The sequence below is a fragment of the Scyliorhinus torazame genome, chromosome 6 (assembly GCF_047496885.1).
Source record: "Scyliorhinus torazame isolate Kashiwa2021f chromosome 6, sScyTor2.1, whole genome shotgun sequence".
Taxonomy (NCBI): domain Eukaryota; kingdom Metazoa; phylum Chordata; class Chondrichthyes; order Carcharhiniformes; family Scyliorhinidae; genus Scyliorhinus; species Scyliorhinus torazame.
Genome location: NC_092712.1, coordinates 154,194,713 through 154,215,935, shown reverse-complemented (window position 1 = coordinate 154,215,935; position 21,223 = coordinate 154,194,713). Strand labels below are relative to the sequence as shown.

Genomic DNA, 21,223 nt, shown 5'->3' with positions numbered 1-21,223 from the left:
ATTGACCCGGAGTCACAACACGGTTGAAATTAACTTTTTTATTTTAAAATACCCAATGTTGATCCCGGCCCCGTGTCACTATCTGTGTGGAGTTTGCACATTCTCCCCGTGTCTGCGTGGGTTTCACCCCCACAACCCAGAGATGTGCAGGTTAGGTGGATTGGCCACGCTAAATTGCCCTTTAATTGGAAAAAATGAATTGGATACTCTAAATTAATTTAAAGTGGCCGAATTCTGCTCCTATGTCTTATGGTCTAACCTTTAACCCTCACCTCCCTTTTACTCGCTCCACCCAATATACAAACACGGAGAACACAGAGGGGAAAGAGGGATGTAAAATGATGATGAAAGTAAAAAGATAAGAGACTTTGTTTCATAGAATCCCTACAGTGCAGAAGGAGGCCAATTGTTTGCCTAAATTTCTTTGAGGAAATAACAAGCATTATGAATAAAGGAGAACCTGCAGCTGTGGTGCATTTGGATTTCCAGAATGTATTCGTCAAGGTGTCAATTCAAAGGTTATTCTACACAATATGAGCGTTCATGTTGTAATGGGTAACATATTAGCATGGATAGAGGGTTGATAAGGGAGTCAAAGGGTGCAGTGAGTAGATCTCAATCTCATCATCGTTGATTCAGATGTAGGTCCAAGAGCCGAACGACAGAGGAGGAATGAGATTATCTGCCGTAGATTTTTCTTGCTGATTATGCTAGTAAGGATTGCAAGCAAAACTGAGGTTATGAATGCCGAGGAGGAACCTCTCCATTGTTTTGTCAGACGTAGCATAAATGAAGATAGTCATGGTTGTTAGATGTCGGTCATCACAGCCCCTGAACTACTTACGAAGTGCTCTTGGGCCAATAATCTTCAGCAAGATCATCAATGACCTTTCTTCTGTCATAAACATTTTGCTAATAATTCCAGCTACATTTTAAATTCCTCCAAAGAAAATGCTCATGACAGCTTACAGAGGAACTGGAAAGCAATCGGCTTATTCTGACAAGTACAGGCAACAGATATGCCACATTAGTTCCCAATAATGACCACCTTTATCAAGAAAGTGACCAATAACCTTCAACTGACTTTCAATATCTCCTTTGAAGTTGAGTATCATCTAACACTCTCCAATTAGAATGGAATCCTAGACAATCTATGGCACAGAAAGAGGCCACTTTACCCATTGTGTCTGCATTGGCTGAAAAACAAGCCACCCAGCCTAATCCTACTTTCCAGCATTTGGTCCTTAGCCCTACAGGTTATGGCAGTTGCGACTCATATCCAGACACCTTTAAAATGAGTTGAAGGTTTCTGCCTCTTCTACACTATCAGGCAGTGAGTTCCAATGCCCACAACCTTCTGGGTGAAAATGTTTTCCGCCAACACCCCTCTAATCTTTCTATCAATTACTTTAAATTTATACCCCCTCAGTCACTGATCTCTCTATTAAAGTAAATACACCATTCCCATCCCCTCACAATTTTGCATATCTCAATCAAACCACTCAGCCGCCTCTGTTCCAAGAAGAACAACCTCACCCTTTCCAATCTTTCCCTATGGCTGCAGTTTTCTAGTCCTGGCAACATTGTTGTAAATCTACTAATGCAATTGCCTGTAATTATTCTGCATATGCCTCACTCTCCCTTTAAACAAAGGTACAGCATTAGCAAACCTCCAGGCTTCCAGCACTACACCTGTATCCAGAGCATTGGATAATGATGGCCAGAGCCAAAGCTATTTCTCCCGTTTCTTACAAGTCTATTTCTTCTGGCCCCGATTTAACCACTTTTAATTATGTTAATCCCCTTAATACTTCACCTCTCCCAATGCTTAACTTAAATATTTCACTCTCCTCCTCGATTCACGCGCGGAACTTGGATGTGGTTGCTGTAACAGAGACTTGGCTAAAAACGGGACAGGACTGGTAGCTAAATATTCCAGGATATAGGTGTTTTTTGGTGAGACAGGGAGGAAGGTAAAAGAGGTGGGGGAGTTGCAATACTGGTTAGAGAATATATTACAGCTGTACAGAGGGAGGACATCATGGAAGAATCAAGTAACGAGGCACTGTGGGTAGAGCTCAGAAACAGGAAGGGGTCAGTCACTATAATGGGTGTGTACTACAGGCCTCCCAACAACCCACAGGAAGTTGAGGAACAGATATGTAAGCAGACTCGCGATAGATGTAGAAATGGTAGTGTTGTTGTAGAGGGGGCTATATTGGACCTAGTACTAAGGAACGAGCCCGGCCAGATCATCAAAGTTGCAGTGGGAGAACATGTGGCGAACAGTGACCACAATTTGGATACTCATGGAAAAGGACGAGTGTTGTCCTCTGGTTAAAGTGCTAAATTGGGAGAAGGCTAACTATAACCAGATTAGGCAGGACTTGGAGGCTGTTGTTTGGGAGAGGCTGTTTAAGGAGCAGTTGATGGGAGTGCAGGCATGTGCCGGTAAAAAGGAAGGACCGGAAAGGCAGGATTCAAGAATCATGGTTGAGCAGGGAGTTAGGAGGGCAAAAAGGGGTCACGAAATGTCCTTGCCAGATAGGATTAAGGAGAATCCCACGGCATTTTATATGTATATTAAGAGGGTAGCTAGAGAAAGAGTTGGTCCACTCGAGGACAAAGGATGGAAATTATGTGTAGAACCAGAGGAAGTAGGTGAGGTCCTTAATGCGTATTTTTTATCGGCATTCACAAAGGAGAGGGCCACGTTGATTGGTGGTGTCTCAGAGGGATGTGTAAACAATTTAAAATAGGTTGTTATTACGAGGGCCAGATGGCATCTATCCCAGATTACTGAGGGAGACGAGAGATGAATCGCTAAGCCTCTAACAGAAGTGTCCTTGTTGCCCACAGGTGAGGTCCCAGAGAATTAGAGGATAGCCAATGTTGTACGGTCATTTAAGAAGGGTTGCAAAGATAATCCGGGTAATTATAGGCAGTGAGCTTGACGTCAGTGATAGTGAAATTGTTGGAAAAGATTCTCAGAGATAGGATCTATGCACATTTGGAAATGAATGGTCTTATTAGCGACAGGCAGCATGGTTTTGTACGAGGAAGGTTATGTGTCACTAATTTCATTGAATTTTTTGAGGAGGTGACAAAAATGATTGACGAGGGAAAGGCTGTGGATGTTGTCTACATGGACTTTAGTAAAGCATTTGATAAGGTCCCTCATGGCAGGCTGGTGCAAAAGATTAAATCACATGGGGTCAGGGGTGAACTTACTGGATGGATTCAGAACTGGCTTGGCCATAGTAGACAAGAGGGTAGCAGTAGAAGGGTGTTTTTCCGAATGGAGGTCTGTAACTAGTGGTGTTCTGCAGGGATCAGTACTGGGATCTGTGCTCTTTATAATATATATAAATGACTTTGAAGAAAACGTAGCGGGTCTGATTAGCAAGTTTGCGGATGATACTAAGATTGCAGGTGTTGCGGATAGTGATGAAGATTGTCAGAGAATACAACAGGATATAGATAGGCTGCAAAATTGGGCAGAGAAATGGCAGATTGATTTTTTAAAAATAAATTTAGAGTACCCAATTATTTTTTTTTCCAATTAAGGGGCAATTTAGCCTGGCCAATCCACCTACCCACACATCTTTGAGTTGTCTGGGTGAAACCCATGCAGACATGGGGAGAATGTGCAAACTCCACACGGACAGTGACCCAGGGTCGAGGCAGATGGAAATTTAACCCGGACAAATGCGCGGTGTTACATTGTGGTAGATCCAATTTAGGTGGGAGCTGTAACATAAATTGCAGAACCATCAGGAGCATAGAGACACAGAGAGATCTGGGCGTGCAGGTCCACAGATCCTTAAAAGTGGTAGCACAGATGGAAATGGTGGTAAAGAAAGCTGATGACATGCTTGCCTTCATAGGACGGGGTATCGAGTATAAAAGCTCGAAAATTATGTTAGTTATATAGAACATTGGTCAGGCCACATTTGGAATACTGTGTCCAGTTCTGGTCACCGCACTACCAGAAAGACATGGAGGCTTTGGAGAGAGTGCAGAAAAGGTTTACCAGGATGTTGCCTGGCATGGAGGGTATTAGCTATGAGGAGACATTGAATAAACTGGGATTGTTCTCCCAAGAGAGACGGAGGCTGAGGGGCGACCTGATAGACGTCTATAAAATTATGAGGGGTATAGATAGGGTGAACTGTTGGAGGCTTTTTCCCAGGGCAGAAATAACAATTACAAGGGGGCACAAGTTCAAGGTGAGGGGGGAAAGGTTCAATGGAGATGTGCGGGGCTTGTTTTTTTACACCGAGAATGGTGGTGGCCTGGAATGCTCTGCCAAGTGTGGTGGTTGAGGCAGATATGTTAGTGACCTTTATGACTTATCTGGATAGGCACATGAACAGACTGGGTATAGAAGGTTAGAGGCGGTTGGTCTAGATAGGCCAAGTGATCGGCGCAGGCTTGGATTGCCGAAGGGCCTGTTCCTAGCCACATTATGGGCAGGCCAGCAGCACGGTTCGATTCCCGTAACAGCACAGGCGCTGGAATGTGGCGACTAGGGGCTTTTCACAGTAACTTCATTTGAAGCCTACTTGTGACAATAAGCGATTTTCATTTCATTCATAGCCACATCGTCCACCTCCATCCACAAGTTACCTTTTTGCTCTTTTATATGCCCTACCCTTTCCTTGGTTATCTTCTTACTTTTGTTTTTATAAATTGGATTATCCAATTATATTTTTCCAAAAGGGGCAATTTAGCGTGGCCAATCCACCTAACCTGCACATCTTTGGGTTGTGGGAGTGAAACCCACGCAGACACGGGGAGAATGTGCAAACTCCACACAGACCGTGACCCAGGGCCAGGATTCAAACCAGGTCCTCAGCACCACAGTCCCAGTGGTAACCACTGCACCTATTATTAAAAGTTTTTATGAAGGATTTTTCATATTGTACAGAACAAAGATGAGCGTGAATATGCATCGAAATTGGAAATATGTATACATTGGTCGTCTTCCAATATTTACATTGGTTGTCATTTGTAATGGTTACCGCTTCTTGTTTTTTGTTCTCCAATCGATGTTTATTTCCATCTGGGTCCCCTGCTTCCACCTCGTTGTTTTACCATGGCTTCCCCCTCCTTGCCTCTGGCTTATTGGCTGTTGGCTGCAAACAGGTCTTGGAACAACTGGGTGAATGGCTCCCATGTTTTGTGGAAGCCTTCCTCCCACCCCCAAATGGCAAATTTAATTTTCTCCATCTGGAGAAATTCTGATAGGTTGGCCAGCCAGTCTGCAGCTTTGGTGCTGCTGATCGTTAGCCAAGCAGAATTCTGCGGCGGGCGATCAGGGAGGCAAAGGCAAGTGCGTCGGCTCCCCTCCCTATGGAGAGATCTGCTGTTCTGATACCGCGAATGCTGCCGCTCTCGGGCATGGTTCCATCCTCACCCCCACACTCTTGGCCATCGCCTCAAATAATCTATGAAGGCTGTCCAGTACCCGACTAGTCTGGGGCAGGACCAGAACATGTGGGTATGGCTGGCCAGGTCTCCTTGGCACCGTTCGCATTTGTCCTCCACTTCCGGCTAGAACCTGTTCATTTGTGTTGTGGTTAAGTGGGCTCTGTAGACTTCCGGGTGCGGCTATGCAGAGCTAGGTCGCATATTCGGCAGCTCCTGCTTGGAACGGACTTTTGGGCTCTTTTACAGGGCCCCCACGGCATTTGTTTGACATTTCCCGGTGTGGGAAGAAGGCGGCAATATTTCCCCGACAGTGTCCCCCAGGAAGGGTATGTCTCTTGGTTGCCAGACACACGCAGAAACAGTGAAAGATTTGGCTGCAACTACAGGATAAACAGGGCCTCTTCCAGCATGCAGGCGGGGGAAGGGCAAGCTTAAAGCTGCAAGCTGACCTGAGGGCCTGTATCAAAGGTGAATTCTAGCAGCAGAGGGAACAACTGTGAAAAGACCTCATCAAGGCCACTGAAGGGACTTCCGGTTGCGGTGATGCCTAGCTAGCCGCACGCTTCGGCGGCTTCAGCTCCGACGGACCTTCGGGCTCTTTTAAGAGCCTCAACGGGGAATTTTTCGACGACGCAACCCGGTGTGGGGCGTGTGAGAAGGGAGTCCCCCCCAAACGAAGGAGGAAAAAACCGGCGGCGGCGGCTGCAGCGCGAGGAATCGTCGACCAAAGGGTCAGAAAGAGAGAAGTACAAGATGGCGGCGGAGAAAGCGCAGGCGACATGGGGGCCTGAGCATGAAATTGTGAGACGGTGCATGGAGCTGCTGAAGAGGGAGGTGCTGACCCCGTTGCTACAGGCAATTGAGGGGCTCAAGGAGACATTAAAGACCCAGGAGACAGAGCTCCGTGTGGTGGAGCAGAAGGTGACAGATATTGAGGACGAGATCCTGGGCCTGGCGGTTAAGACACAGACGCACGAGGCACTTCATAAAAAGTGTACTGAAAGGATCGAAGCCCTAGAAAATGGAGCGCGAAGGAAGAACCTTCGGATACTGGGTCTCCCTGAGGGTGTGGAAGGAGTGGACTGTGGAGCGTACGCAAGTACGATGCTGAGCTCACTGATGGGTGCTGAGGCCCCTACGGGCCCCTTGGAGGTGGAGTGGGCAAATCGGATTCCGGCGAGAAGACCAAAAGCGGGAGAACCACCCAGGGCGATAATCGTGCGATTTTACCGCCTTAAGGATAGAGAAGAGGTCCTGAGATGGGCTAAAAAGGTGCGGAGTAGCAGATGGGAGAATGCAGTGGTACGGGTATACCAGGATTGGAGTGCGGAGGTGGCGAGAAGGAGGGCGAGCTTCAACCGAGCCAAAGAGGTGTTGCATAAAAGGAAGGTGAAGTTCGGGATGCTGCAGCCGGCAAGACTATGGGTCACGTATCAGGAGAGACACCATTATTTCGAGACGGCGGAGGAAGCATGGACCTTCATCAAAGAAGAGAAATTGGATCGGAACTGAGGGACTGATGCTGCAGGAAATGTTATTGTTAATGTTACGGTGGAAGTTAATTGAGAAGTAAACAGGGAAGGGGGGAGACATTGGGGAAATGTGGGCGCCGGTGAGGGGGGAAAGACGGGACATAGTTGGAGAATGGGGAAGGGGAGGGGGAGGGGAAAGGGAGCTGCGCCATAAGAGGCGGGTCAGGTAAAGGGATGTTCCCGCACCAGAAAGAATAAGGCGAAAAGACAGGCGCAAGGCGGATGGGAGTTCCCCACATGGGGAGGTCGAGGAGTGAGCAGGAGTAGCCGGGGTCAGTTGAAGTCAGCTGACTTACGGAAGTAATATGGGGGGAGCAATCAAGCTAGAAAGAGATCTAGCGGGGAGGGGAGGAGGGAGGGAGAAGGGGGGGGGGGACAACTGGGTTGCTGCTGCGGAAATCCAAAAGGAAATGGCTAAAGAGTGGGTGGGCGGGGATGGTGTGCGACGCTGGGGGAGCGAGCGGGAGCGCGGAGGCGGGATATGGGACTGGCCTAGAGAAGGTAATGGCTAGTCGACACGGGAGGGGGGCAGGTAGCCCCCTAGTGAGGCTGATCACGTGGAACGTGAGAGGCCTGAACGGACCGATAAAAAGGGCCCGAGTGCTCGCGCATTTGAAAGGACTAAGGGCAGACGTGGTTATGCTCCAAGAGACGCACCTAAAGGTGGCGGACCAAGTTAGGCTAAGGAAAGGATGGGTGGGACAGGTGTTCCACTCAGGACTGGACGCAAAGAATAGAGGGGTGGCCATTTTGGTGGGGAAACAGGTCGCATTTGAAGCAAAGAACATCGTAGCAGATAGCGGAGGTAGATATGTAATGGTGAGTGGCAGGCTGGAGGGAATGGAGGTCGTGTTGGTTAACGTGTATGCCCCAAACTGGGACGATGCGGGATTTATGAGACGGATGCTGGGGCGTATACCGGACCTGGAGGTAGGAAACTTGATTTTAGGAGGGGACTTTAATACGGTGCTGGACCCGGGGCTAGATAGATCCAGCTCAAGGACCGGAAGAAGGCCGGCAGCGGCCAAGGTACTTAAGGGGTTTATGGACCAAATGGGGGGAGTGGATCCATGGCGATTTCTTAGACCTAGGGCGAGGGAGTATTCCTTCTTCTCCCATGTCCATAAAGTGTACTCCCGGATAGATTTTTTTGTTTTGGGAAGGTCGTTGATCTCTAGGGTGGAAGAAGCTGAGTACTCAGCCATAGCGGTTTCGGATCATGCCCCACATTGGGTCGACCTGGAATTAGGAGAGGAAAGGGAGCAGAGAACACTCTGGCGATTAGATGTGGGACTGATGGCGGATGAGGGAGTGTGTGCAAGAGTGCGGGGGTGTATTGAGAGATACCTGGAGGTCAATGACGACGGTGAGGTCCCTGTGGGAGTGGTATGGGAAGCACTAAAAGCGGTGGTCAGAGGAGAGCTGATCTCCATTGGGGCCCACAAAAGGAAAACAGAGGCCAAGGAAAGGGAAAGATTACTGGGGGAGATTTTAAGGGTGGATAGGGAATTTGCAGAGACCCCGGAGGAGGAATTGTACAGGGAGAGGAGACGACTCCAGACGGAATTTGACCTTCTGACCACCAGAAAGGCGGAGGTACTGTGGAGGAAGGCACAGGGGAGGAGGTATGAATATGGGGAAAAGGCGAGTCGCCTGTTGGCTCATCAATTGCGAAAGAGGGCAGCAGCGAGGGAAATAGGAGGAATTAGAGACGAAAGGGGAGACACGGTGCGAAGGGCAGGAAAGATAAATGAGGTGTTCAAGACCTTCTATGAGGAACTGTATAGGTCTCAACCCCCAGAGGGAGAGGAGGGGATGCGGCAGTTCCTGGACCAATTGAGGTTCCCGAAAGTGGAGGAGCGGGGGGTGGTAGGCCTGGGGGCACCGATTGGGGTGGACGAGGTTATTAAGGGACTGGGAAGCATGCAAGCAGGGAAGGCCCCAGGACCAGACGGGTTCCCGGTGGAGTATTACAGAAAATATGTGGACTTGTTGGCCCCGTTGATGGTGAGGACGTTCAATGAGGCCAGGAAAGGGGGGACTCTACCCCCGACGATGTCGGAGGCGACGATATCGTTAATTTTGAAGAGGGATAAAGATCCGTTGCAGTGCGGGTCCTATAGACCCATTTCATTGTTGAACGTGGACGCCAAATTGTTGGCAAAGGTGCTGGCATCGAGGATAGAGGACTGTGTCCCGGGGGTGGTGCACGAAGATCAGACAGGGTTCGTAAAAGGGAGACAACTGAATGTTAACGTGCGACGACTATTAGGGGTGATAATGATGCCCCCAGTGGAGGGGGAGGCAGAGATAGTGGCGGCAATGGACGCAGAGAAGGCATTTGATAGGGTGGAGTGGGAGTATTTATGGGAAGTGTTAAGGAGGTTTGGGTTTGGGAACGGGTTTATTAGCTGGGTTAGACTTCTTTATGGGGCTCCAACGGCAAGCGTAGTTACAGGTCGACATAGATCGGAGTATTTCCGACTATATAGGGGAACAAGACAGGGATGCCCGCTGTCTCCATTGTTGTTCGCGTTGGCAATTGAACCTCTGGCCATGGCGTTGAGAGACTCCAGGAAATGGAGAGGGGTGATTAGAGGGGGAGAAGAACACCGAGTCTCGTTATATGCGGATGACCTATTGTTATACGTGTCGGACCCAGCGGGGGGAATGATAGAGGTTATGCGAATTTTGAGGGGGTTCGGGGATTTCTCGGGGTATAGGCTAAACATGGGAAAGAGTGAATTATTTGTGATACATCCAGGGGACCAGAGTAGAGAGATAGAAGGCTTGCCTCTAAGGAAAGTGGAAAGAAACTTCCGATACCTGGGGATTCAGATCGCTAGGAGCTGGGGAACCTTGCACAGACTTAATCTGACACGGTTGGTAGAACAAATGGAGGAGGACTTCAAGAGGTGGGACATGCAGCCTCTATCGCTGGCGGGCAGGGTGCAAGCAATTAAGATGATGGTCCTCCCGAGGTTCTTATTTGTATTTCAATGTCTCCCTATACTAATCACTAAGACCTTTTTTAATAAAATAGACAGGAGCATCACGAGCTTCGTGTGGGCAGGGAAAGTTCCGAGAGTAAGGAGGGGGTTCCTTCAGCGTAGTAGGGACAGAGGAGGATTGGCACTACCGAACTTGGGCGATTACTATTGGGCCGCCAATGTGGCAATGATACGTAAATGGATGATGGAGGGTGAGGGAGCGGCGTGGGAAAGACTGGAGAGAAAGTCCTGTAAAGGGACGAGTTTAGAGGCACTGGTGACGGCGCCGCTACCGATCTCACCTAAAAAGTTTACCACGAACCCGGTGGTGGCGGCAACATTGAATATCTGGGGACAGTGGAGGCGACAGAGAGGGGTGCGGGGAGCCCTGGTGGGGTCCCCAATCAGGAACAACCATAGGTTCGCCCCAGGAAGAATGGATGGAGGATTTCAGAGCTGGTTCCAGTTGGGAATTAGGAGGGTGGGAGATTTATTTATAGATGGGACTTTTGCGAGCTTGGGAGCATTGGAGGAAAAGTATAAGTTGCCCCGGGGAAATTTCTTGAGATATATGCAGGTGAGGGCATTTACTAGACAACAGGTGAGGGAATTTCCATTGCTCCCGACACAGGGGATACAGGACAGGGTGCTTTCAGGGGTGTGGGTCGGAGAGGGCAAGGTGTCAGAGATTTACCGAGAGATGAGGGAAGAGGGGGAGGAGTCGGTGGGCGAACTAAAAGGAAAGTGGGAAGAAGAACTAGGGGAGGAGATAGAGGAGGGTATGTGGGCTGATGCCCTAAGCAGGGTAAATTCCTCTTCCTCATGCGCCAGGCTTAGCCTGATTCAATTTAAGGTGCTACATAGAGCACACATAACGGGAGCAAGATTGAGCAGGTTCTTTGGAGTGGAGGACAAATGTGGGAGGTGTGGCGGGAGCCCGGCAAACCACGCACATATGTTTTGGGCATGCCCGGCACTGGAAGGGTATTGGAAGGGAGTGACGGGAGTGATTTCGCGGGTGGTGAAGGCCCGGGTCAAACCAGGCTGGGGGTTAGCTCTATTTGGAGTTGCGGAAGAGCCGGGAGTGCAGGAGGCGAAAGAGGCCGACGTTGTGGCCTTTGCGTCCCTAGTAGCCCGGCGCAGGATCCTACTCATGTGGAAGGAGGCGAAACCCCCCGGACTGGAGGCCTGGGTAAATGATATGGCGGGGTTCATTAAACTGGAGCAGATAAAGTTTGCCCTGAGAGGATCGGCTCAAGGGTTCACCAGGCAGTGGCAGCCATTTCTCGACTACCTAGGGGAACGTTAGAGGGAAGACAGATGACCAGCAGCAGCAACCCAGGGGGAGCGGGGGGGGGGGGGGGGGAGGGGGGGTTTAGTTTAGGTCAAAGATAAAGGGGTTTTGTTACTTGTGTATTGTTTAAAATCTCTGTATTGTTATTGTTGCGTTTGCTTTGTAAGAGGGGAAAAATTGTTGTTTGGGAAAAAATTTTCAATAAAACATTTATAAAAAAAAAAAAAAAAAAAAAAAATGTGGGCTCTGTACCACTTTCAGCTGCATTAGTCTTAGCTTTCCACACGTGGAGGTGGAGTTGCCCTTGTACAATGCTTCGCTCCAGAGTTCCCACCCTATTTCAAACCCTAGGTCCTCCTCCCACTTTTCCGTTGTCACATCCAGTGGTGTGTGCGCCCGTGGCAGTAGTCGCTCATACATGTCGCCACAATTCCCCCTCCCTAAGATGACTGTATCTAGTAGGTCCTCTAACAGCGATTGTTGCGGCGGTCGTGGGTACGTTATTGTTTCCCTTCATAAGACATTTTTGACCTGCATGTATCTTCGCTCTTTTCCCCCGTCAGCTGGAACCTCTCTGTTTGAGTTCCTCCAGTGTTGTTTGCGTAGAAGTTTCTAACTGTCATTGCCCACCCTGTCCTGTCTCCACCCTTTGAAGGTGGCGTCCTTTAGGGCTGGAGCAAACACGTGGTTGTTGCAGATGGGACCTTAACGGACATTTTGGTTAATCTGAAGTGCTGTCGCAGTTGGTTCCAAGACCGGAGTGTGGCTATCCCCACTGGGCTTGTTGAGTGTTTGTTCGGTGGGGCTGGGAGTGCAGCCGTGGCCAGGGCACGGGGGGAGGTCCCCGTGCAGGAGACCTCCTCCATTCGCACCTGCTCAGCTTCTGGTTTGGGAGGGGTGGGGGCCCCCATGGTTCTCGTTCTCTGCAGTACCTTTTGGGAGATCCTAGAGATCCTTGGGGGAGGGGTTGGTTTTGGAGCAGGTGGAGGTGGCCTCATCTAGGGGCACGTGTTTAGGGACACTGTTAACGGCACCTCTGCCATTCTCGCTGGCCAGGTACTCCACAAGCCCGGTAGTAGTGGCTGTCCTGAGGGTGTGGGGACAGTGACGGCAGCATATGGGGTTGGAGGGTACATTGGTGTGGGCACCGATATGTGGGAACCACCAGATTGCTCCAGGGGGGCTGGATGGGAGGTTTCCGGAGGTGGCAGCGGGCGGGGATTGAGAGATTTGGAGATCTCTTTGTCGATGAGGGCTTCCCGAGCTTGGAGGAGTTTGAGCTGCCAGGTGGGAATGGGTTGCGGTATCTGCAGGTGAGGGACTTTGTGCGGAGGCAGGTTTCGGCCTTCCCGCACCTGCTGCCCCAGGGGCTACAAGATAAGGTGGTGTCGAGAGTGGGGGAGGGGAAGGTTTCTGAAATCTACAAGGAACTGATGGAGTGGAAGGGAGCCCCCATAGGGGAGGTGAAGCGAAAGTGGGAAGAAGAGCTGGGTAGGGGGTTGGTGGCTGGATCATGGGAAGAGGCCATGAGGCGAGTTAATGCATCCTCGTTGTGTGCCAGACTAAGCCTTTACAATTCATGCTGGTCCACAGGGCGCATATGTTTTGGCCTGAACGAGCAGGTTCTTTGAGGGGTTGGAGGATAGGTGTGGGCACTGTGTGGGTAGTCCAGCAAACCATGTCCATATGTTTTGGGCATGTCCGAGGCTGAGGGGCTTCTGGCAGTGTTTACTGATGTCATGTCAGAGGTCTTAAAGGTGAGGGTGGTACCGAGTCCAGAGGTGGCGATCTTTGGTGTGTCGGAAGATCCGCGAGCCTAGGGGGTGAGAGAGGCCGATGTTCTGGCCTGTGTCTCCCTGGTGGCCTGGAGACTGAACCTACTAAGATGGAGGGACCCGGAGACCCCGAAGTCGGGGGTATGGGTTAGCGACATGGCGGGGTTTCTCAGATTCGAGAAAATCAAGTTCGCCCTGAGGGGATCGCTGCAGGGGTTTGCCTCCGCGGAGGGAGGTAACAGCCATTCATCGGCTTCTTCAAGGGAGTGGGGGATAGAGGGAGTTTATGGGGTGGGTGCTGGGGAAGATCCCTGATCTGGAGTTGCACCGGTTGATTATTTTGATGGGGGGGGGGCAGTTCTTTATCAGTCATTGACCCAGGTTTGTACTGGTTGAGCCCGAGATTGGGGAGGGTGTCGGCGAAAGAGCTGAAGGGATTCATGGTGTGGGGGACTAGAAAATTAATTGGACCAGCTATTTCATCGCCATGACTGCAAGAATAGAGGGCAGCACGGTGGCGCAGTGGGTTAGCCCTGCTGCCGCACGGCGACAAAGTCCCAGGTTCGATCCCGACTCTGGGTCACTATCCGTGTGGAGTTTGCACATTCTCCCCATGTTTGCATGGGTTTCGCCCCCACAACCCAAAAGATGTGCAGGCTAGGTGGATTGGCTATGCTAAATTGCCTCTTAATTGGAAAAAATGAATTGGGTACTCTAAATTTTAATGAAAAAAAAAAATGACTGCAAGAATAGGGCATATGCTGGTTTCTCTGGTGAATAATTCACTTGATCTGGGCGGCATGGATCCCACCTCAGGTGACTGTGTGGAGTCTGCACATTCTTCCCGTGTCTGTGGGTTTCCTCCGGGTGCTCCAGTTTTCTCCCACAGTCCAAAGATGTGTAGGTTAGGTGGATTGGCCATGTTAAATTGCCCCTAATGGGGTTATGGGGATAGGGTGGGGGATTGGGTCTAGGTAGGGTGCTCTTTCAGAGTATCGGCACAGACCCGATGTGCCGAATGGCCACCTTCTGCGCTGTAGGGATTCTTGATCCCTTCCAAGGCTATCCTCCATCCCGGCTCAAATCAGGAATTTGATTAAAAGCTCACCATTCACCTGGATGGGCCTAACCTATCACAACACTCAAGCCCAACATCATCCAAGGAACAGGGTTCGCTTGATTGGTGTTTCTGCCACTGGACTCCATATTCACTTGCTTCATTACTATTATGTATCCTGTGGGTGCACTGTGTACGATCTGTAGGATGCACTGCATAATTCATCAACTTCAATTAATTCCTCTTTGCCCTATAACTTCTTATCAGTGAGGAGCCAGGGCAGGAATGTTGTGAGAACATAAAGTACGTACTTTGGAGTTTCTCGGTCAATGTCTTGCAATATCTCCCATCTTCTACCATCATGAGGGCATCATCATCACCAGAACTCCAACTGTTCAGAGAGTCCATTACCACCAATTTGGGGCAACTAGGAATGGGCATAAATACAACTTTGCCAGCCTTGTCCACATCCAGAAAGCAGGGTGCTCCATCAATTTTCTCTTTTCGAAAGATCCCGCCAACTGAATTTTCAGTGAGGGGACTCAGTTGCTCAAATCTTGGAAGTTTATACAGCAGCATTATGTACTGATGGAACCCTCCTGTTATTGATTACTGTCATAGTGGAGGCTCAGGGCGGTACGGTGGCGCAGTGTTTAGCACTACTGCATCATGGCGTCGAGGACCCGGGTTCGATCCCTGCTCCGGGGCACTGTCCGTTTGGATTTTGCACATTCTCCCCTTGGCTGCGTGGGTCTAACCCCCACATGCCAAAGATGAGCAGAGTAGGTGGATTGACCTTGTGAAATTGTCCCTTATATAGAACATACAGTGCAGAAGGAGGCCATTCGGCCCATCGAGTCTGCACCAACCCACTTAAACCCTGACTTATACCCTATCCCCCCCATACCCAATAACCCCCCCTAACCTTTTTGGACACTAAGGGCAATTTAGCGTGGCCAATCAGCCTAACCTGCACGTCTTTAGACTGTGGGAGGAAACCGGAGCACCCGGAGGAAACCCACGCAGACATGGGAGAACTTTTTCTTAATTGGAAAAAAATTAATTGGGTACTTAAATTTTAAAAAAAGTCATAGTGGAGGTTTCATTAAACACTTGGGGGTAGACTACAATTTTGTTTCTGGGTTTTTTTCCCCAAATGGTGGCCGAAAGTGTTGTTTTATACTATAGATTACACACTCATTTTGTACAAACAAGTTGGTTTTGTACAGACAAAAATATAGTAAAAGGCAAATAAAGTTATATCCAGCCCAAAAATGTATAGTTGCAACCTCTCTTATTTGCTTGGAATTGTTTCTCATTTGTTAAGATTAGACTTGAATAAACACAGCTTTAATACGTTACATTTACAGAGAAATTGAATGCAGTAGTTCGACCATTACTGGATTATTTACATGTTCTTGTGCATTTTAAATACATTAGGTCACCCTAGCAGGGATAAGAATATGCAACAACTTGTTGAATATCCATCCTCTAGTATCGGAAGCTCCATAAGTAATCCGACATCTCGCCCCGTGATTCGTAATACTGGTGTGACAATGTCATCGATACACAGCAACCTCCTGACCCCATCACTACTGAATTCTATTCGTGGAATGGATGAGAGGACAATTACCAATACTCTGACTCGGCTAGCAGCCAACAACCCTGCATTTGAAGGTAAATGACTTATAAATTGCATGAAGGAAGAAGAATGAATTAAATTGTATTATTGTTTGAGCCCAAAGTGTTCACAGCCAAATTATGGGGTTACTATTTGTGTGTAGGAAAATGCAACACAAAACAAAATTCCACTAACATCACTGAGATGAATGACCAGTAATCTATTGTTTGATGGTGTTAGCTGAGACTGCTCAGAAATTCAGGAGAACGGTTTGGATTGGTTACAAATTCTACTACCATACGGATCTACAGTAGGAAGTCTTACAACACCAGTTAAAGTCCCAACAGGTTTGTTTCGAATCACGAGCTTTTGGAGCACTGCTCCATCCTCAGGTGAATGAAGAGGTTCACCCGAGGAAGGAGCTGTGCTCTGAAAACTAGTGATTCGAAACAAACCTATTGGACTTTAACCTGGTGTTGTAAGGCTTCTTACTGTGCTCACCCCAGTCCAACGCCAGCATTTCCCCATTACGGATCTACAGCATTATTGGATATAGAATCTTAATGTTAAATTGTTCAGTCTTTCAATGCCATTGTCTATTTATGTTTTTCATCACAAAAGGATCACAAGGTGCATCTTTCAAAAGGATGATTAAAATCCATCAGTTTAAAATATTTTATAATTCTGTAGATACTCATTTTTAAAGAGCCATGTTAGTCAATACCTTGTTGCTTTCTTTCCAGGTATAAGGATTTCAACCTTGGTTACTGTGCTGAGGGAGGCTGGAGTGCTTCGTAAAGAAACAAATTAAGACATACTACAATTCAGCACCCATCTACAAGAAAATTCCTGGGCAACCTACGGATCAATAAAAAATTCCTTTTTAAACCTTGTTTATAAGCTTACATTAGAGAAAAGGCTTGTTTGTGCATTCCAAGATGTTGAAATGTCAGTTAAGTATGTCTGTAGAAAAAAAATAACTTTGAGTACTGTTGATTTACAGCTTTGATGTAGATCTTTTAATTCTGATTGCAACAAAGCTTCAACCTTCTTGATTTCAAAGTTAGCTGAAGTGTTCTGTATTTTGTTTGCTGAATTCGTTAGAAATACAAAGATCGAACATTTTGATAGTTGAAATAGTACTGGCATTGATCTGAAAGTGGTAGTCCCAATTGAAATAGTACTGGCATTGATCTGAAAGTGGTAGTCCCAACAGCAATGTGTAAATCTAATGAGAGATCCCATCAGTTATTTAAAACAAGCTCAAACCATTTTGATTCGAAGCAGGGGATTGGAGACCCGGGTAAGGAAATTAAATCTTTTGAATACTGACTGACCTCTGGTTTCCAGAAGGTATACCTGTAATAATTTTTGCATTTGTATCAACGTGTCACTTAGCACAGGTGCAAGACATCTGTTGTGAGCAGATGCTTTTAATTCATTCATTTGAGGATTTCCTGTGAATGTTACAAAGCAAACTAAGGTTTTTCTTATATATATTTACCAGTATCCCCAAATGTATGACCGTTAGAAATCCTGCTTGCTTAATTTGTCTTGGTCTTTAATGAACTTCAGTGAAGAGAGATAATAAAAGAACTATTCATTTATTGCCTAAAATCTGTGTAATTGAAAAAAGTGTCATTGAATATTGTAGCCAGGGTTTGTTGATGTTTTAAAGGCTCCAGAATCTTATTGGTGCAGAGTTGTTTGCACTGATGGGTAACATTTCTGTATATAAGTATTTTCATCAGCTTATATTAGCATAATTTTACAGAGCACTAATGAACACTGTCATTTCCCAACATCCTGATTGTAAAACACAATTACATTTTTGTGTTTTGAAAACTTTAATTTTTAATAATACCTGCTTCAGGAAATGGTTTTGTGGCTTCTTTCAAACTCATCATTTGCCAAGAATTACTTTCATTTGAATGCCCATTTACCCACATGTAATCATTACAGACAGTGACTTTCAACACAAGTATATCTTTTATTCTTCTGTGTTTGGGGTAAAATAAATATTGTATGACTGTTTCCTTGAGGTCTGGTTTCCTACTTACATTTGCAGTATGTGTCTAATTTCATTACTGAATGGTGCAAGTTACATTTGGAGCGATTAGTGTGTAGGGAGTTGTTTCCTTGGCATTCCATGCCAACATTTAAGAATGGAATTGCAGTCAAAGGGAAGTTGGTAAAGTTGGGAATAGTGGAAGGAAATTCTGGACAGTATTGGCAGTTTCCATCCACTTTTTGTTTATTTTCTGCTGCTTTCTGTGGCAGTGAGAAATGTAGTCTTTTGAATATTTGACAGGGGAAGGTAAATATCAGATGTGTGACAGTCATTTTTTCTGACACCTGCTGTTGGATTTGTTTGAATTTAATTTGTTTCACCATTCCTAATTTCACCCTTTCCTATTTTCAAAAAAATACCACTTAGGTTTACCATATGAGTCCTGGTATAGTGCTCAATAATGTTGGAGTGGGCCAGTCTGGCTTGTCTGCATAAACTGTAATTTGGGATGCCGAATATATTCATCACCTCTTATCCCTTTTCCCAGATCAGTTCTTCAGCTAGCATCGAACCTGAGAGTGTGCGGTCTAGGAGATGAGAGTTGATGATGTTGCTGCTCTGCAGGGGGGCTTTGGGCAGGAACAAGTGTGGATTGGATCAGCAAAAGCAGGCGGTCTCCTTCGCCTGGAGCCTTTTAATAGCCGAGAGATAACAGGATATTAAGGATGGCTGAGTGTCTGCTGATGAACTATGACCACCTGGGATTGGACAGCTTCCTAAAACTCTTTTACCTCATCTCATTACCCCCATTGATTCCTGGTACAGAACGGTCTGGGAGGACACAGTCATATCCAATTTAGACATAGTAATCGGATGTGCCTGTGCTAGGGAGAGAGCTCCAAGACCCAAGATATTTTTTAAATCTTTTATTCCCTTTGGCTGTGAATTTAAGGCTGCACTGTAGCGATCTGGGTTGTTATCTTTCTTTCTTGTTGGTTATGCAAAAACAATTGTACCCACAGCAAATTTCCAGAAGGACAATAAAATGCATTGAATTGTATATATCTAAATTTAAAACATGAACTGATTTCAAGATCAAATGTTGGTGTTGTGGTGATATACATCATTGTAAGTACACAAAGGGTTAATGTACATACACTACACCTGGCTAGACACTAGAGGGAGCACCAGAGACATGACACACAGACAGTCAACCAATAGGTCAGTAAGATAGGACACGACCAATGGGCATTCAAGATACACACAGAGCTGACACTACCACAGGAGGGCATTACACCAACCCATAAATAAGGACACAGCACACATGCTCAGTCTCTTTCCAGTGGAGACACTCAGTGAGTACAGACACAGGGTTGATTGAACATCACACCCACCACATGGATTGTAGCAGACTGGTTAGTCAGTCTGAGTAGCTATAGCAGGATTAACAGGAGAGTCAAATCCAAGTAGGAGAATTGTTGATAGTTTAATAAATGTGTTAAAGCTACCTCCAAGTCTGAACCTTCCTTTGTCAGAGTGCACATCAAGGAAGCAGCTTAAGCTATGTCAAGAGCATAACAAAACATGGTACTCAGGAGTGGCTGTTAAATCCATATAGTTTCAACTCAGCGAACAGTGACAACCAGCAACAACACCGAGGCAAGATGATGTTCGGGATTCTGGTTCCACAGCAGCTCAGGTACCAAGGCAATCTCAGTGAAAACTGGCGTTGGTTCTGGCAGAGATTCGAGGTCTACCTGGTAGCGTCCGACCTAGATGGCATGCAGAGAAAATAAAACTTCTACTTACCATTGCGGGTCCAGAAGCAGCTGAAATCTTCCAGACCTTCAAATACTCAAAGGAGCAAAACAAGAGCGACTTCCAGGCAGTCCTGGAAAAATTCCAAGAATTCTGCATGGAAGGAATGGTAAAAGAGGTGCCAAAACTCACCGCGAGGTAGGCTTGCAGCAACAAACAGCAGTTTTGAATTGCAGCCATCTTGGAAAAGGTGCTGCACGTGTGCAGTTGCGCACAGAACGGGAAGGTCCATTTGCGCATGCGCGAGAAGCCGCGCATGCGCAATTGCGAAAAAGGCCCCAAGTAAAGGAACCGCGATCTGCGCATGCGCAATCACTTCCTACGCACTACGTCACACGCTTCATGACGTCAGCGGCCCTGTACCAGGCCTACTTAAAGGGGAAATGTCCCAAAACACGGGGGAAAACATTTAAAGCCGTAAAACCCGATTCTTTCGCCTGGAACGACAGCACAATGCCTGAAATTCGACCAGTAGCTGAAAGTAACCTCCGCAGAACCCTGCAACAAGCAGTTAGCACCGCCCAAAGAGATGATACAGTCCTTGAAGACTATGACTCAGATCTTGAATTCTTCTTTGGACATCGCGAGCCCAATGCCAGCTCCGACACAAAACATGATATGGTCTTGGAAGACAACGACTCAGACGAAGATTTCACCTTGGAAGGTGGCTACCCCAGTACCAAATCCGAACCACAACTAGACGTGTTGTATATTGACGACCCCGACGATGAGTTCTTCGGATTGGGGAATCTTCAGCTCAGCAGTTATGACATCCCAACTCGTGAGTGCAGGATTATGCTGCGGCCTGACACCAAGAGACAGAGAGCGGTACAAGCCCACAGATAGCGGCCTGCTGCCACACAGAGAGTGGTCCACGCACCGCGAAGGGTCCCCGACTCCAAATAGAGAGTGGTCAATGCACCACAAAGGGTCCCAGCCTCTACACAGAAAACGATGAAAGACTCCACAGAGGGAGCGACGCAAGCCTCCACGGACAGCTCGTTGACAGAACTCAGCTTGTCTGTACAGAAGCACTCAACAATGAGAGTAGGGCTACCCAAGAGTCCAGAGAGACCACGTCAATTGCAATCTTGAAGATTTTGACTCCAGAAGAGGAGCACCAAGACCAACAGGAAAATTAAATCATGAAGATTTTGACTCCAGAAGAGGGGCACCAAAGAAGAGGAATCAAATCCACCACAAATGACTGATGTGACCAACATCAATGCAATATCAGACCATTCTGGGGACGAAACGCTCAGTGCAACAGATACCACAGAGGACACCCGCACCAATAACTCTGACAATAATGCAAATTATCCACACGGAACATTCATTGAGCGCAACAAGAAAAACAAAAACCGCAAGAAGCACTGCAGAAACAAGAACAGCAATAGCAACAATTAAAACAACATGCAGCGCAACAAAAACAACAAAAAAGGAAACAGGCATGACAAAAACAACAAGAATGACAAGACCGAAAACGACCACGACAGAAACAACAACAATGAAACAACGACCTGTACAACATGGTACAACTCTGCAAATGAGGGACACTGTTACTACTCAGCTCAGTACAATGACATACCATGGCAGGACGATGCATCTTACCAATTCACATTTGCTGCACCTGACTTTCAGGACGGATGCCATCAAGAATTGCTACCATAAGCATCGGGGAAAAAAAGACAC

At 47.3% G+C, this 21,223-nt stretch overlaps 1 protein-coding gene across 18 annotated transcripts in view; it reads left to right on the top strand.

Moving 5' to 3' along the window:
• Positions 1–17,736, top strand: part of LOC140425085 (uncharacterized) — a 243,230-nt gene extending 225,494 nt beyond the window's left edge. For all 18 annotated transcript variants that reach the window (XM_072508976.1, XM_072508973.1, XM_072508975.1 and 15 more), the window contains 2 exons: positions 15,522–15,758; positions 16,446–17,736. In XM_072508976.1, coding sequence (XP_072365077.1) covers positions 15,522–15,758; positions 16,446–16,513 — 305 coding nt within the window. In that variant the 3' untranslated portion in view covers positions 16,514–17,736. The remainder of the gene's footprint in view (positions 1–15,521; positions 15,759–16,445) is intronic.
• Positions 17,737–21,223: the final 3,487 nt, after the last annotated feature.